At 41.6% G+C, this 16,640-nt stretch overlaps 1 protein-coding gene across 1 annotated transcript in view; it reads right to left on the bottom strand.

The window, feature by feature from the left end:
- Positions 1–539: 539 nt before the first annotated feature.
- LOC140739252 (protein diaphanous homolog 1-like) overlaps positions 540–16,640 on the bottom strand; it is a 238,589-nt gene continuing 222,488 nt past the window's right edge. Inside the window, exons 16-18 of the mRNA XM_073067393.1 lie at positions 15,604–16,224; positions 5,920–6,034; positions 540–1,715 (exon numbers count right to left, since the gene is read on the bottom strand). Of these exons, the coding sequence (XP_072923494.1) occupies positions 1,612–1,715; positions 5,920–6,034; positions 15,604–16,224 (840 nt within the window). The 3' untranslated portion in view covers positions 540–1,611. The remainder of the gene's footprint in view (positions 1,716–5,919; positions 6,035–15,603; positions 16,225–16,640) is intronic.

Genomic DNA, 16,640 nt, shown 5'->3' with positions numbered 1-16,640 from the left:
GGATAGCCAATGTTGCTCTGCTGTTTAAAAAAAGCTCTAAACGTGAACCAGGAAATTATAGGCTGGTGAGCCTAAAAGTAGTAGGAAAGTTACTAGATGGTATACTAAGGGTACAGATACGAGTATTTGTGTAGGCAGGGTCTTATTAAGGATAGTTAGCATGGCCTTGTGTATGGTTGGTTCTGTCTAACCTATCTTACAGTTTTTCAAGGACGTTACTAGGAATATTGACAAAGGCAAGGCAGTGTATGTTGTCTACATGGACTTTAGCAAGGCATCTGACAAAGTCCCAAATGGGAGGTTGGTCAAGAAGGTTTAGTCACTTGGCATTCAAAATGAGGTAGTAAAATGGATTAGATATTGGCTTTGTGGGAGAAGCCAGAGAAAGGTAGTAAATGGTTGCCTCTCTGACTAGAAGAGTGCCACAGGGATCAATGCTGGGTCCATTGTTGTTTACCATCTATATCAACAATCTGGATGATAATGTGATTAACTGGATCAGCAAATTTGCAGATGACACCAAGAATGGTGGTGTAGTGGACAGCAAAGAGAACTGTAGAGTTTGCAATGGTATCTAGACCAGCTGGAAAAATGGGCTGAAAAATGGCGAATGGAATTTAATGCAGAGAAGTATGAGATTTTGAACTTCAGTAGGATCAACCAGGGTAGGCCTTACATAGTGAACGTTAGGGCACTGAGGAGTAGGGTAGAACAACGAGATCTGGAAATTCATAAGTCATTAAAAGTGGCATCACTGGTAGATAAGGTAGTAAAGAAAACAAATTGGCTTTCGTAAATCAAAGAGTGAGTAAAGGAGATGGGATAGTATGTTGAACTTGTGTAAGATGTTGGTGAGGCCTAATTTGGAGTATTGTGTACAATAAGGTTGAAAGAATACAGAGAAAATTTACATGGATGCTGGGACTGGAGGACTTGAGTTATAAGGAAAGATTAAACATGTTAGGACTGTATTCTTTGGAATGTAGAAAACTGAGGGGAGATTTGATAGAGGTATACAAAATTATGAGGGGTAGATGCAAGCAGGCTTTTTCCACTGAAATTGGTGGGAATACAACTAGAGGTCATGGGTTAAGAGTGAAAGATGAAATGTTTAAGCAGAACATAAGGGGAAATTTCTTCACTCATTGGGTTGTGAGAGTGTGGATCAAGCTGCCAGCTCTAGTTGTGCATACAAGCTCAATTTCAAAGTTTAAGAGAAGTTTGGATAGGAACATGGATAGCAGGGATATGGATGGCTATGGTCTGGGTGTAGGTCAATGGGACTAGGCAGTTTGAAATGGTTCAATACAATCTAGATGAGCTGAAAAGCTGTACTTTTATATGACTCTATAATCTCTGGTAGGCAAAGGAAACTATCAGAACTTACCCTCTTTTTGCTAACTCAGTACCAGACCAAGTTAGGAAAAGTATAATGCAAAGCTTTTTAGCAACATTTGTTCAACCCGACTGGTTCTATTCTGAACTGTTTGTAGGTTCATTATTCTTTTAAATCCTTCCTCATAACACATTCAGTAAAGGCAAATTAGTCAAGCAAAATGATATATAGGTTAGTGGGTATGTCTTCTAAACAGTGTTCCATTTAGACAGATTTTACTCTTCAAGGAATTTCAACATCCAATCCAGCATCACTGAAGGATCAGAAAGAATCTCAGAATAGGTTTTGAAAAAGAAAACATTTGGCTTACCTTTACGAGCTGCAGGATTCATCAGTAGAGAATTGCAAATGGAGAAAAGAAAAAACAAAGTCAGTGTCAGGATAGAACACTTTTGCTTTAGTACATTCAATCTGCATAGTATCATTACTAGGAACTGGATTATACCAATGTATAGTCTCTGTGGAAGATTTTGCCCATCATCAGTGTAATATTGGGATGGTTATGAATCCAGAAACAGAATTCAAAAAGCCAGTAGAACAAGTTATAAATTTAATTTAACAATATGGCAACTTGCACGCTAACATTAGTGCAAACAGCCAAAACTGATGAATTATCACAAAATGAAAATTTATTTACTCAAGTTATTAAATGTCTACCCCATCTCTCTTTCACGTCATCTAACTCACACTATGTGATTTATAATGCATGCTGGAGTGACCAAGCAATCTTTTCTACTAGACAAACGATTTGTCAATTGAGGGATGGTCCATCACCTCTGCAGGGAAATTAAGAATGCCATACACCATCCTGGCCTAAGAAGAAGAAAGAGAAATTTATTTCAGGGTTTGGATAACATGTCCAGCTGCAAGAAGGAAGCTTCAATCAGTAGCTGAACCCCAAGGTCAGATACAGAATAAAGGGATCACTATCCTTGGGTTAAATGCTATAAGTGAAATGTTGGTTGTGTACCCAGGATATGAGTATTGCACCTATAGTACTTTACAACAAAGAAAAACCTCTCAGCTTGAAACATTGACAGTTCATTTCTCTCCACAGATAGTGTTGGCTTGCTGAGTTCCTCTTGTGTTTAGTGTGGAACAGGCCTTCTGGCCCAACAAGCTGAGCCATCCAGCAACCCACCAATTTAAACCTATCTTAATCACAGGACAGTTTACAGTGCCCAATTAACCTATTAACCAGTACGTCTTTGGACTGTGGGAGGAAACCAGAGAACTTGAAGAGGTTACAGGAGAAATCAGTGATTCTTATACCAACCAGCATAATATGAATCACTACCTCAGTGAAACAGAACTATGACCACTTTACCAGACAATGGATTATTTTGTTCTGTGTTCTTCCTTGTAAAAATTCTGTACTTATTTGTTTAAAGTACATTCTTCTTGTGAATGCTGTTTATCTGATGCTATCTAAAATGGTGCTGCATGCAAGTTTTCATTGCACTTGTGCGTATGAAAATACACTGATCTTTGGGAATGGATGGTTCTGTGAGCCGTATGGGTTTGACGAACTGAATAATCTGCTTCTATATAATAAGGAAATATGGAAAGAATTTTGCATGTGCGACATAGAAAGGACATTGTAGGATTTTAATCAGTTGATAAAAGGATGGTCAATACATTTCCAAGTTGGCATACTGTGGAAGAGAATATGAACTTGGTCCTGTATGCCTATTGTCTTTGCTTATATCCAGGCAGAGTAGGCTTGGGAGGTGCTGACAAAAAAAAAACACCTTGGAGACTTGCTATTGCACAATGAACAGGTACACTTTACCACCAGATACCAGCGGGAAGGAAGGAGTGCCTGTTAGAGGTACTGGATATGTATTCCACTTGTGATATGTGCTTTTGAGTTTGTTAAGTGGCTTAAAGGACAGCAGTGGTTTTGTTTAACAATGAGAGCAATTCAGTTAAGCAACAGCTGTAGGGGGAAAGGATTTGCAAATGTTTTGGGTCAATAGCATGCTTTAGGATTGAGAGCAAAGAGGGAATTCAGCCACAATGAAGAGGAGAGGAAGTGTGGCGGGATAGGGGCTGGTAGGTGATTGGTGAACTAAGGGGAGATGGATAATGGGCAGATGAAGCCAAGAGAAGAGAGGAGGTGAGGGACACTAGCAGAATTGTGACACATTTCACTTTTTAGTAGCTAAGTAATTGAACATAATGTGGAGAAGACAGCACTTCAGTGCTACAGTGAGATATACTTTAGTTGCAAAGATTTTATGGTGCAAGTAATTACTAAATAAATTAACTATGATGCAGGAATGCATTACGGTCTCCCTGGTTCAATTGAAAATGGAACTTCTTCAAACTGGATAGCAGTTTAAAACTGCACCATCAAGATGGTTCCATTACTGAGCTCATGATTTATTTAGCATGTAGTTTTCTCACTAAAGCAATTTGCTGAAAAAAATATTAATTCTAAGATGGATGTAAGAAGAGATGGATTTACTGACTTGGAAGATGAGCAAGAATGAAACAGGCAGAACATGTGCGGCTGAGAGGAAAATTGGATCAGCCTTGATGAAATGGTGGTGTGGACTCAATGGGCCAAATGGCCTAATTGCGCTCCATTATCTTATCGTCTTATTACGGCAGATTCAAGCGTAAGAAAGCAAATTCAGAGCACAAAGTTCCTCTCCATGAATTTGTACTGTCAGTTTATACACCCTGACTCATTCCCATTCATTTCAATAAATAAGACTGCAACAGCTGGTCTGATGGAAATTTGGAAATTCTAATGCAGATGGACAGTGGCAAGGTGCAGATACATCTCTACCAAAGGAGGTGTAAGGTGCCCCTTCCCTCCGCTCGCCAGTAGGTCACCCTTGTGCAGCACCTGTTTACCCCCCTGATCAGGTTCATGTGAAGCCATGAGATCAGTGGTAGATGACTGTATGAGCAGCTGGTGCATATCACAAGCACTGGTTATGTGACAATTGACGACAGCAGACAATCTCTGAAGAGTACTGATAATGGCTGGGGTTACCCGTCTTGTAAAGACACTGCCCAGAGGCAGCAATGAAAAGCCAGTTCTGTAGAAAAATTTGCCAAGAACAATCATGGTCATGGAAAAACCATGACTGCCAATGCCATATGACAGCACACATAAGGAACGAACGGATGTAGATGGAGACTACGGCTGAGTGGGATAATAAATCTGCCATGATAAATGGTGGAACAGACTCAATGAGCTAAATGGCCTAATTCTGTTCCTATGTCTTAAGGTCTTATCTCAGCCTGTCCCACACGGACAATACACATCAAGTATACAGTGACTTATAAAATTTCAACAGGAAGATAAGATGAACAAAAATATAGTAATATTAATGGTTGAACAAACTACAGATTGAAGTTGGAATCATCTGTATTGTCCCAGTGAAATAAAGGAATACACTTTTTTATTACCACTAGTGATGTGACTCCCAAAATCAGTTCAAGATGCATGGAGCAATTATGAACTGGGTCCTCAAATGGATCATTTTCTGAATGCCAGTTCTACTGTTGAGTGTGCATGATTCATCTTTTAATTTAGAAAGACTTAATCAGACTAGTTATCTTGCTTAATAATTCAGGTATGGTAGAGAAGTTTAAGAACCTTTGGCAGCAAGCACATAATAATATTTACATCAGATAGTAATTAAAGGACAACGCTAACAAAGTCAAACCTTCCCAGTAGAGTTTGAAACTTTAGTGAAGATAAAACATTGGGGCGTCATGCTAATGTAGTGTTTGCAATGATGCTATTATAGCTAGGGGTGTTACTGAGTTCAGAGTTCAATTCCGGCGACCTCTGTAAGGTTTTCTCTGTGACCGCATTGGTTTCCTCCAGGTGCTCCTGTTCCCCCCCCCACAGTCCAAAGACATACCAGTTAGTTGCCTAATTGGTCATTGGAAATTGCCTTGTGATTAGGTTGGGGTTAAATAGGTTGATTGCTGGGGGCTGTGGCTCATTGGCTCAGAGGGCCTGTGCTGTACTATATCCCCAAAAATAAAATAAAAAGATCGTTCTGAATCAACTAATTAATGCTGAAAAAGCAATTGGGTCAATATTTGTTCCAAGGCATGGTTAAGGTGCATTAATAAAGATTTCTGATCCAGCTGTAATTAAGCACAGCTTCAGGAGTGCTTTCATGAAGTGGGAAGTGAAATGACAATATGGTCAAGAAAGGAAAGGAATAAGGAGTACTTTAGCTTCCTTAATTTAAAGATTTGTATCTTATACTCATGCATCAAAAATTCCAATATCTAGTATTAATGAAAGAAGAATTTGAAAACATTAGGTTTGAAGAAACTTCTTCTCAAGGAGACCAACTTTTCATTCTCAAAAACTCCTGACCTGAATCGCAATACTTCTAAGAACTTGATGTCTTGTATAGGTCTAGAAATTGTTCTTGAAATTCAGTTTGGCCAAACTTAAGTTTGTTTATCATAAATTTAATTGGGATAAATTCAAATCACAGTTAAGGAAAATCAAATTAACCAAAACATTATCAGTAACTTACACTTAGTCTGGGCGGAGAATGCAACAGTGAGTTTTGCAAACAGTTCTTTATTCTCATACTTGTCCTCCCTCACTTTGACCCAGAAACACTTTTCCGTTAAATCTTTAGGCCCAAGCTGAAAGAGAAACAAATGAGGAATAACATAGTTGAAAATATGAAAGGAAAAAAGTCAGATAACAATAATTGCTAAGTAGAAATATAAATCAGAGAATTCAATTAAACTAATCTTGCAAATCTCTATAGCTGTCCAGTAGAGAGCATTCTGACTGGTTGCATCACAGCTGGGGATTGTTTTATTTATTCATTTATGGGATGTAGGCATTGCCAGGCAAGCCAGCATTTATTGCCCATTCCTAGTTACTTCAAGAAGGTGGTGATGAGCTGCCTTCTTAAACCGATGCAGTCCCTGAGGTGTAGGTACTCCCTCAGTGATGCTAGGGAGGGAATTCTATGATTTTGACACAGTGACAATGAAGGAAAGGCGATATATTTCCACGTCAGGATGGTGAGTGACTTGGAGGGGAATTTCCAGGTGGTGGTGCTCCCAGGTATCTGTTGTTCTCATCCTTCTAGATGGTGGTGGTCGTGGGTCTGGAAGGTGCTGCCTTAGGAACTCTGGTGTGTTGTTGCAATGCATCTTGTAGATAGTGCACACTGATGCAAATGTTCATCCATGGTGTGATGGAAGGATTGGATGTTTGTGGAAGTTGCTTCTTGAGTGTTGATGGAGCTGCACTCATCTAGGTGAGTGGCGCGTATTCCATTACAATCCTGACCTGAGCCTTGTAGATTGTGGACAGGCTTTGGGGAGTTGGGAGGTGAATTACACGCTGCTCTGGTAGCCACAATGTTTATATGGCTAGACCAGTTCAGTTTCCTGTCAATGGAAACCCCCGAGATGTTGACAGTATGGGATTCAGTGATGGTGATACCACTGAATGTCAAGGAACAATGGTTAGAGCCTCTCTTGTTGGAGATGGCCTTTGATTAGCACTTGCGTGGCTCGAATGTTACTTGCCACTTGTCAGTTCAAGCCTGGATATCATCCAGATCCTGCTGTATTTGGGTATAAGCTGCTTCACTATCTGAGGAGACAGGAATGTTGCAGAACATTGTGCAGTCATTTCCGAACATCCCCACTTCTGTGCTTATGTCAAAAGTAAGGTCATTGATGATGGTTGGTCCTAGGACACTTTCCTGAGGAACTCCTGCAGTGATGTCCTGAGGAAGATATAGATAGATTGACTTTGAACCACCACAACCATCTTCCTTTGTGTCAGGTATGATTCCAACCAATGGAGGGTTTCCCCCCCTAATTTCTATTGACTCCATATTAGCTGGGCACTTTGATGCCATACTCAGTCAAATGCTGCCTTAACATCGAGGGCCATCACTCTCACCTCACATGGCCTGGACAGAACCCGAAACTGGCATCCATAAGCAGATTATTGCCGAGTAGGTGCTGCATGATAGCATTGTTGATGACCCTTTCCATTACTTTGCTGATGATTAAGAGAAGGCTGATAGGGCAGTAATTGGCTGGGTGGGACTTGTCCTGTTTCTTCTGTATAGGATATACCTGAGCAATTTTTCACATTACCGGGTAGATGCCGGTGTTGTAGCTGTACTGGAACAGCTTGGCTAGCGGCGCAGCAAGTTCTGGAGCACGTCTTCAGGACTATTGCCGGGATTTTGTCTGGGTCCATAGCCTTCGCAGTATCTAGTGCTTTCAGCCATTTCTTGATATCACATGGAGTGAATTGGATTGGTTGCATACTGGGGACTTCTGGAGGAAGCTGGGCTGGATCATCTACTCGGCACTTCTGACTGAGGTTTGTTGCAAATGCCTCAGCCTTATCTTTTGCACGGGTATGCTGGGCTCCTCTATCATTGAAGATGGGGTATCTGTTGAGCCTTCTCCTCCAGTGAGTTGTTTGATTGCCCACTGCCATTCACAGCAGGACTACATAGCTTAGATCTGATCCGTTGGTTGTGGGACCACTTAGCTATCTATTACTTGCTGCTTATGGTATTTGGCATGCAAGTAGTCCTGTATTCCTTCACCGGGGTAGTCCTTCACCGGGGTGAAGCCTCATATTGAGGTATGCAGCCTCCAATGTACAGGATTGCAAAAGACTGCAGAGGGTTTACATCCTCAGTCAGCTTCATCATGGGGACAATCTTCCTCACCATTAAGGAGGCCTTCAAGAGGCAGTGCCTTGAGGTGGAGACATCCAATACTGAGGACCTTCACCATCCAGGACATGCCTTCTTCTCATTACTACCATCAGGGAGAAGGTATAGGTGACTGAAGACACACACTCAATGATTTAGGAACAGGTCCTTTCCCTCTGCCATCTGTTTTCTGAGTGGTCCATGATCACCTTCCCAATTATTAGTTTTTTTGCCCTATTTTTTTGGTAATTTGTAGCAATTTTATGTTTTTGCACTATACTGCTGGCACAAAACAACGAAGTACAAGATCTTTGGCCCATCTAGACTGTGCCAAACCATTTAAACTGCCTACTCCCATTGACCTGCACCAGGACCACAGTCCTCCACACTCCTCCCATCCATGTTTCTCATGGATGGGCTGCTCATTACACACTCTCACCACTCTTTGAGTGAAGAAGTTTCCCCTCATGTTCCACTTAAACTTTTCACCTTTCACCCTTAACATATGCTCCCTAATTGTAGCCCCACCCAGTATCAGTGAAAAAGCCTGCTTACATTTCAAACGTTCAAAAGTTCAATTTAATGTCAGAGTAATGTATACAATATTCATCCTGAAATGCTTTTTCTTCACAAAACAACCACAAAAACAGAGAAGTGCCACAAAGAATGAAAAACAGTAAAACGTGAGAACCTCAAAGTCTCCTGCCAGTCCCCCCCCACGCGTAAGCGGCAGTGAGCAACAATACCCCCCCGCAAAAAAAAAGCGCACCCGCCACCCAGCACAAGCGTGAGCTAGGCGATAGCAAAGACACAGATCTTGCAGTTACCCCAGAGACTATCACATTTCATCTGGCATTTGGCAACCCACAGGTTCTCTCTCTCCCTAATAAGGGAGAGAGAGGTGTCCCCCATTTTCACAGCGAGAGGGAGACATAACAACAACACGCTGGTTTAGGATGTTACATTTTACTGATCTATACCCCTCATAATTCCGTACACCTCTATCAAATTTCCCCCCAATTGTCTCCATTGCAAGGAATTAAGTCCTAAGTTATTCAATCTTTCCTGATAACTCAGGTCCTCCAGTCCCGGGGAGAACCTTGAAAATTTACTCTGTAATAATAATAAACTTGATTTTGATTCTTGGAGATTAACAAAAGATAGAAGGTAAAAGCAAGAACTAAACTTATTCAATTATAAAGTATAGACATTAAGCAGCAATCCTACTTTATCATTAGCACAAGTGTTTTGCTGAAGTCCCAGTTTTTCTTATATTTCCTCGCTTTACCAACTAAGTGAACAAAATCTTCCACACCTTCCAGAAAATTCTGAACTCTACAATAAATATTTCAGTATCTATTAAAAATATGAACCATTATACGGACTCAATAATAAGTATTCCATAATGTCTTAAACATTATTGATTATCTTTAATGACCAGAGTTCCTGCAAGCTATTAACTTTTAATATCATTTTCCTCAAGTTAATTCCTCCATGAGTTACAGATCCAGTAATTTATTATATTCTACAGTATTAAAATTTAAATATCACTTAGGCTCTGATTTATGTTCAAAGCCAGGCCTGGAAAATAATACATTTTACATGTTAGGCAACATTCATGGAAAAAAAGGTGTTAGTTATATTTCAGTCTGCTTTTCATTCCAGAGCTGCTACTTGACATGCTTATTGTTCTAGGAACTTTTGATTTTTATCTCAGAATTCCATCAGCTATAGTTATTATTTTGAAAATCAGAATATCATGGAGTCAGTTCAACACAGATTCATTGGAATTCTTTGAGGATGTCTCTAATAGAGGAGGTGAGTATGGAAGGTGAGCATTTAGGTTTCACAAGGGTCTCAGAAGTCTTACAGAGAAGTTGCTGAATCACATTACTGCACATGGAACTGGAGCTAATATAACATTAAACAATTAGCTTTATTTAACATATGTACATTGAAATATACAGTGAAATGTGTCATTCGTGTCAGCAAGCAACACAGACCAAATACGCGATGGGAGCAGTCTGCAAGTGTTACCATGCTTCCTGTGCCAATATCACGTGGCCTCAACACTAATAACCCTAACCCATACTTCACGGGAATGTGGGAGGAAAATGGAGCACCCGGAGGATGCCTACACAGTCATGGGGAGAATGTACAAACGCCTTACAGACAGCGACTGGAAATGAATCCCGACCTTCCGATCGCTGGAGTTGTTAACGCCTTACACTAACTGCTACACAACTATGCGTGAATTTTGAGAGTTGGCAAACTAATAGAAAATCAAGTAGGAATAAAACAAGGTCTTTTCTGGTTAGTAGGCTGTGATATGTGGGGTCCAACAGGAATAGTACCTGGGACCCATATCGATGACTTGGCCGAGAAGACCAAAGGTAATATTTTCATGTTCACTGATGATCCAAAACCAAGTGGGAATGTGAACAGTGATGATGAGGACAATGATCATGACAGACAAGCTAAGTGAATAGTCAAAATGGAGGAATAAAATGCAGATAAGTGAGAGGCTATCTACTTGAAAATGCTTGATATTGGAGAGAACTGTTAGATAATGGAGAGAGATATTTGAAACATAGATGTATCAGCATAGGGACAACCCCCCACCTCCACCTGAGTATGCCATGCACCTGGGAACTTACTGCATATTTCACACAGTTTGCTCATATAGCGAGTTTTAGTTTGAAAAACATTAGCTTGCAATGCTGTCCCCAGTTGATTTCAGCATTAGACCAAAAAGAACATCTAATTATCTTGTACTTACAGGTGCAGAAAATGGTAAAGAGATTGACAGAGTGAACAGCCAACACCTTTGTCCCAGGATGAAAATGGCTAATACCAGAGGGCATAATTTTAAAGTAACTGGAGGAAAGTATAGGTGAGATGTCAGAGGTAATTTTCTTTTTTTTACGCAATGAGTGATGGGTGCAGGGAACTCACTGCCAGTGGTGGTGGTAAAGGCAGATATATTAGAGACATTTAAGAGACTTTTAGAGAGGCACATGGAAGATGAAAAACAAAGGGCTATGTGGAAGGGAAGGGTTAGATTTATCTTGGAGTAAGTTAAAAGGTCAGAACAACATCATGGGCCGAAGGGCCTCTGCTGAGCTATACTATTCTATGTTTTAATACTCCAGATTTGTCCCAACCAATATCTTATAAAGCTGCATCATAACTTCCTTGCTCTTACATTCCATGTCCCAGCTAATGACGGTACGCAGTGCATGTTTTTTTCATCACCTATCGAGGCATTAGCTTGATTTGAAAAATGAAGAAGGCTGCATTATTTATTTTTTGATTGTTCTTCATTAGCACAAAGTGTTTACTTTAAAATAGTTATTCACTGTCTGTAAATGGTTTTATTTTTATCTGGAGTCATGATATGCTACTTCCAAACCTAACACTTCCCAACCTTGTTGAAGGCAGAATGTAAAAATCGATTTCAGTTCACTCCGCGCGTAACCATGTTCTACCCTTTAGGGAAGGATAAAGTAGAATGTAGTCACTAGACACCAAAAAAAACTAAAGGAGTTATGGTGTGGAATGAGATTACATAGATGGGATAAAAGAAAACTATAGATTTATAGAAGGACATGAAAACAAGAGCAAGCACTTTAAAACCAAGTAGCTTGTGGGCAAGCGGCAGAATGTCAGAGCAACACAGGCGCTGGGTGAATGAGGCTTTAAATTAGGTAGGATGTAGTTTTGGGTAAGCACAAAAGAACATTAGCTTAAAGATGAACAGACAACCAGATATTTATTAATGAAGCCAGGTGTAGCAGTAACAGTCCTGGAGGAGAGTTTCAACTACAGATGACCTGAGCTGGCAACTCTCTGGTGATAGGACAGATCAAATCTGTGAACATCCACAAAATGCTGGAGGAACGCAGCAGGCCAGGCAGTACCTATGGGAAAAAAAGTCAACATTTCGGGCCGAGACCCTGGCCTATTGAGTTCCTCCAGTATTTTGTGTGTGTTACTTGGATTTCCAGCATCTGTAGATTTTCTCCTGTTTGAGGTCTGTGAACATATTCAGCTTGGTGCCAAAGCACTATGGCAGGTATGATCTGCAGACACACATGAATCCTACTGTAGTACATTCAAATGATAATGGTCAAAAGGAAGCAATAGATTTGGAAGACAAACCATGAAGCAAAAATCTTTAGAGACATCCAGAAATAATAGGATGGCTCAGAGACGGAAAAACATTGCATATAGTTCTTGGTTATGATCCTGTCAATGAGACCAGAACCTAGCAAGAGTAGTATTCCATCTGAGGAAGGGTCTCAACATAAAGTCTTTATTTCCTTCCATAACTGCTGCTCGACTTGTGAGTCCCTCCAGTATTCTGAAAGTGATACTTCAGATTTCTTGCATTTGCAGCATCTCTTAAGAGCAATATTATGCAGACTGTAAACAGAAATGCTATTAGAATTGAGGAAAGATGTTACTGCTGTGGAGGATGTTCAGCAAAGATTTACCAGAGTGATTCCTAAGATGGCAGGACTGATGTATAAAGACAGATTGGATCTATTAGGCTTATTAGAGTTTAGAAGAGTAAGAGGGATCTCATAGAAACCTACAAAATATTTACAAGGACTGGACAGACTACATGCAGGATGGAGGTTCCCAATGGCCAGGGAAAGCAGGACCAGGGCACCATAGTCCAAGGATAAGAGCCTTGCTTGTAAAACTGAGATGAAGAGAAATTTCTTCTCCCAGAGAATGGGTAACCTGTGGCATTCTCAACTGTAAAAAGTAGTCAAAGCCAAATTAATAGACAAGACATAAGATATAGCAACAGAATTGGGCCATTTGGCCCTCAAATCTGCTCCACCATTCAAACATGATGGATTTATATTCCCTCTCGACTGCATTCTCCTGCTTTCTCTCCATAACCTTTGATGCCCTTACCAATCAAGCAACCACCAACATTGGCTTTAAATATACCCAATAACTTGGCCACTACAGCCACCTATGACAACGAATTCTACAGATCCATTACGCTTCAGGAACAGTTACCAATAATTTTCCATAGGCTTAGAGGGGTTGATAAATATGGGATAAAGCTGCAACAAGGTACTGAATTAGGATGGTTATTCGTCAATTATGTGCTGTGTCGCATGACATTGGTGATCGTGGTACTTCCATGACCATGATTGTTCTTGGCAAATTTTTCTATGGAAGTAGCTTGCCATTACTTTCTTCTGGGTAATGTCTTCACATGACGGGTGACTCTTCAGAGATTGTCTGCCTGGTCACATAACCAGGACTTGTGATATGCACCAGCTGCTCATACGACCATGCCACTCGCTCCCAGGGTTTCTAGTGATCCTGATTACGGGGGCTAAGTAGGTGCTATGCCTTGCCCAAGGGTAACCTGCAGGCTAGCAGTGGCAAGGAGCACCTTGCACTTCACAAAATACACTGCAGATGCTGTGGTCAAATCAACATGTACAAAAGCTGTATGAACTCAGCAGGTCGGGCAGCATCCATTGAAATGTGCAGTCAACGGATGCTGCCCGACCTGCTGAGTTCATCCAGCTTTTGTACGTGTTGATTGCACCTTGCACCTCCTTTGGCAGAGAAACATCTCCACCCTTCCATCCATTGGGATGGTCAGAGGAGCTGAGGAGCAGACCTCACTCCAAGGATGGAATGGCTTCTTTTCTGAAGTTGACATTTCTATCAACGGGGTAGATTGTCAGCTGTTTTGGGACCACTGCTGACAAAAGAAGAAATTGGGAGAGAATTAGCCATTCTTTGGGTTTTATATATAAAAAAGATATACTCAAAATGCTGGAGGAACTCAGCAGGTCAGGCAGCATCTATGGACAAGAGTGAACAATCGATGTTTCATGCTGAAGGCCTTCTTCAGGACTGAGAGGGAAAGGGGAATGCCTGAATTAAAATGTGGGGGAGGGGTGAGAGGCTAGCTGGAATGTGATAGGTGAAGCTGGTGTGTTGGGAAAGGTCAAGGGCAGGGGAAAAAAGAATCTGATAGGGGAGTGGACAATAGGAGAAAGAGAAGGAAGAGATGACCCGGGGGTAGAAATAGGCAGGCAAGAAGAAGTAAAAGATCAGAGTGGAGAATAGAGGAGGGGGAGAGAGGGAAATTTTGCTCACCAGAAGGAGAAATTGACACTCATACTATCAGATTGGAGGATACTTAGATTATATTTAAGGTGTTTCTCCTCCAAGATGAGGGTGGCCTCATCTTGGCACAAGCAGAGGCCATGGATTGACATGTCAGAATGGCAATGAGAATTAAAAATAAAGTATTTTGCATCGGGAAGTCGCGCTTGTGGTGGATGACATGTAGGTGTTCAACAAAGTGGACCACCAATTTACGACGCTCTTACCAATGTGTGGAGATGCATTGAGATTACCCAACACAATAGATGACCCCAGCAGATGTGCAGGTGAAGTATTGCCTCACCTGGAAGGATTGTTTGGGACCCTGAATGGAGGTGAGAGAGAAAGTGAAAAGCAGTTATTTGTGGCTTCAATAGAGGCCAAAGCAGGAAACCAGATCTGAGAGAGGTACTATAAATGAGATAACAAGGTGAAAATGGGTTCACATTTACGAGCAACACACAAAATGCTGGAGCAACTCAGCAGGCCAGGCAGCATCTAGGAATAGAGTACAGTCGACGTTTTGGGCCGAAACCCTTTGGCAGATTTACAATCTGGCAAATTTTTCAAAGATAGGAAAGGATGGTGGAGACTGTAAGTTTAACATCTTCAGATGGTTAGTTCAAGACTGGATTTTCACATTGTATGGATTTGAAAGCTGGGTGTATAAAGTTCAAATGGAGGGAATAATTAATGATATGCACAGTGTCTTTCTCCCCAGGGTTGAAATGTCTAGTACCTGAGGGCATGTGTGCATTTAATGTGGGGGAGGGTCACTTCATAGGAGATGCAAGTTTATTTAAAATACAGAGAGTGGTGGATGCTTAGGTAGTGCAGAGGCAGATACATTAGGGACTTTTAAGAGGCATTTAGATACGTACATGAATGTGAGGGAAATGAAAGGATATGAACATTGCGTAGACAGAGGGACTAGATCGTTTGTCATCTGATTACTAACTTAATTGGTTAAACACAACACTGTGGACCAAAAGGCCTGCTCCTGGGCTGGACTGTTCCATGTTCTAACTGACATAAGGCCAAAGAAATTAAGTTTGGTGGTCAACTGATCAGTTAGAGCAGGGTCAAGTCTTCAAGAGGCAAAAATAACAGCCGAGAAAGAGGAATGCAAAATGGGATATAGGATAAAAGATTGGATATCAGTACTGTATTTGAAGAAGTTAGAATTACAGGGAATCAAAACTGCTATGATTAGTCACTTGGCAAAGACAGAGAAAATTCATACCAACGTGTCATATGCACATAAAAACACAACATCTATACTACCTGCCACTGAAGCATCATTAAATGCTAACTGCTGCTTCAATTCTAAATAAAACGTGTTTTAAAATATCCACTTACTTTTGGCCAGTTTGTCCTTTTGAGTTGAACTTCTGGCTTGTATTCCTTCTTAGGTTCCAAGCCGAAGGGTAAAACCGGGGCAGCTGGAGCACCGTAAAAGCCAAATAATCCAGGTGGTGGCGGAGCCATTCCAGGTAATCCTGGAGGTGGTGGTGGAGGTCCTCCTAGGCCAGATAACGGAGGCGGTGGGGGAAGCCCACCTTGGCCCGGTAGCGGAGGTGGTGGGGGAGGTCCAACTTGGCCCGGTAGCGGAGGCGGTGGGGGAGGTCCAACTTGGCCCGGTAGCGGAGGTGGAGGGGGAGGTCCAACTTGGCCCGGTAGCGGAGGTGGAGGGGGAGGTCCAACTTGGCCCGGTAGCGGAGGTGGAGGGGGAGGTCCAACTTGGCCTGGTAGTGGAGGTGGTGGGGGAGGTCCAACTTGGCCTGGTAGCGGAGGAGCTAGTGGTGGCATCCCCGTTTGGCCAGGCAGTGGAGGAGCTGGTGGTGGCATCTCCGTTTGGCCTGCTGACAAAGATGACGAATCTTGTCCTGGTGGTGGAACAATAACTTGAACAGGCAGTTGTTTTGGAATATTGGCCAGCTCTGTCTTGGCATCTTCCAGTTCCTTGGATAATTGCGTGATCTGTGTAAAACAAAAGATCATGAGCATTGAAATGAAATATTCAATGATTCTGAATACAGAATGGCCTTTGCAGGGATTTTGCTGTGAAGAAATCCCCAAAATAAATACCACTGTAATACCTAGTTTGTCTGTCAAAGCATGCATTTTAAAAACAGCTTTCATATCTCTTACAGGCGCCATCGTCGCAATTAACGCAGTTGCAGTTAACGCAATGCTAATACAGCTCAGGCCATCTGAGCATAGAATTCAGTTTCAGCGCCTGCTACAAGAGAATTTGCATGTTCCTTCCCATGTGCATGTGGGTTTCCTCCAGGTGTTCCGGTTTCCACCCACAGTCCAAAGACATACCCATTAGTAGGTTAATTGGTCATTGTAAATTGTTCTGTGATTAGGTTAGGGTTAAATCGGGGCGGGGG

The sequence above is a fragment of the Hemitrygon akajei genome, chromosome 15 (assembly GCF_048418815.1).
Source record: "Hemitrygon akajei chromosome 15, sHemAka1.3, whole genome shotgun sequence".
Lineage (NCBI taxonomy): Eukaryota > Metazoa > Chordata > Chondrichthyes > Myliobatiformes > Dasyatidae > Hemitrygon > Hemitrygon akajei.
Note: the sequence above shows the minus strand (reverse complement) of the source record. Positions and strands in the feature narration are given on the sequence as shown.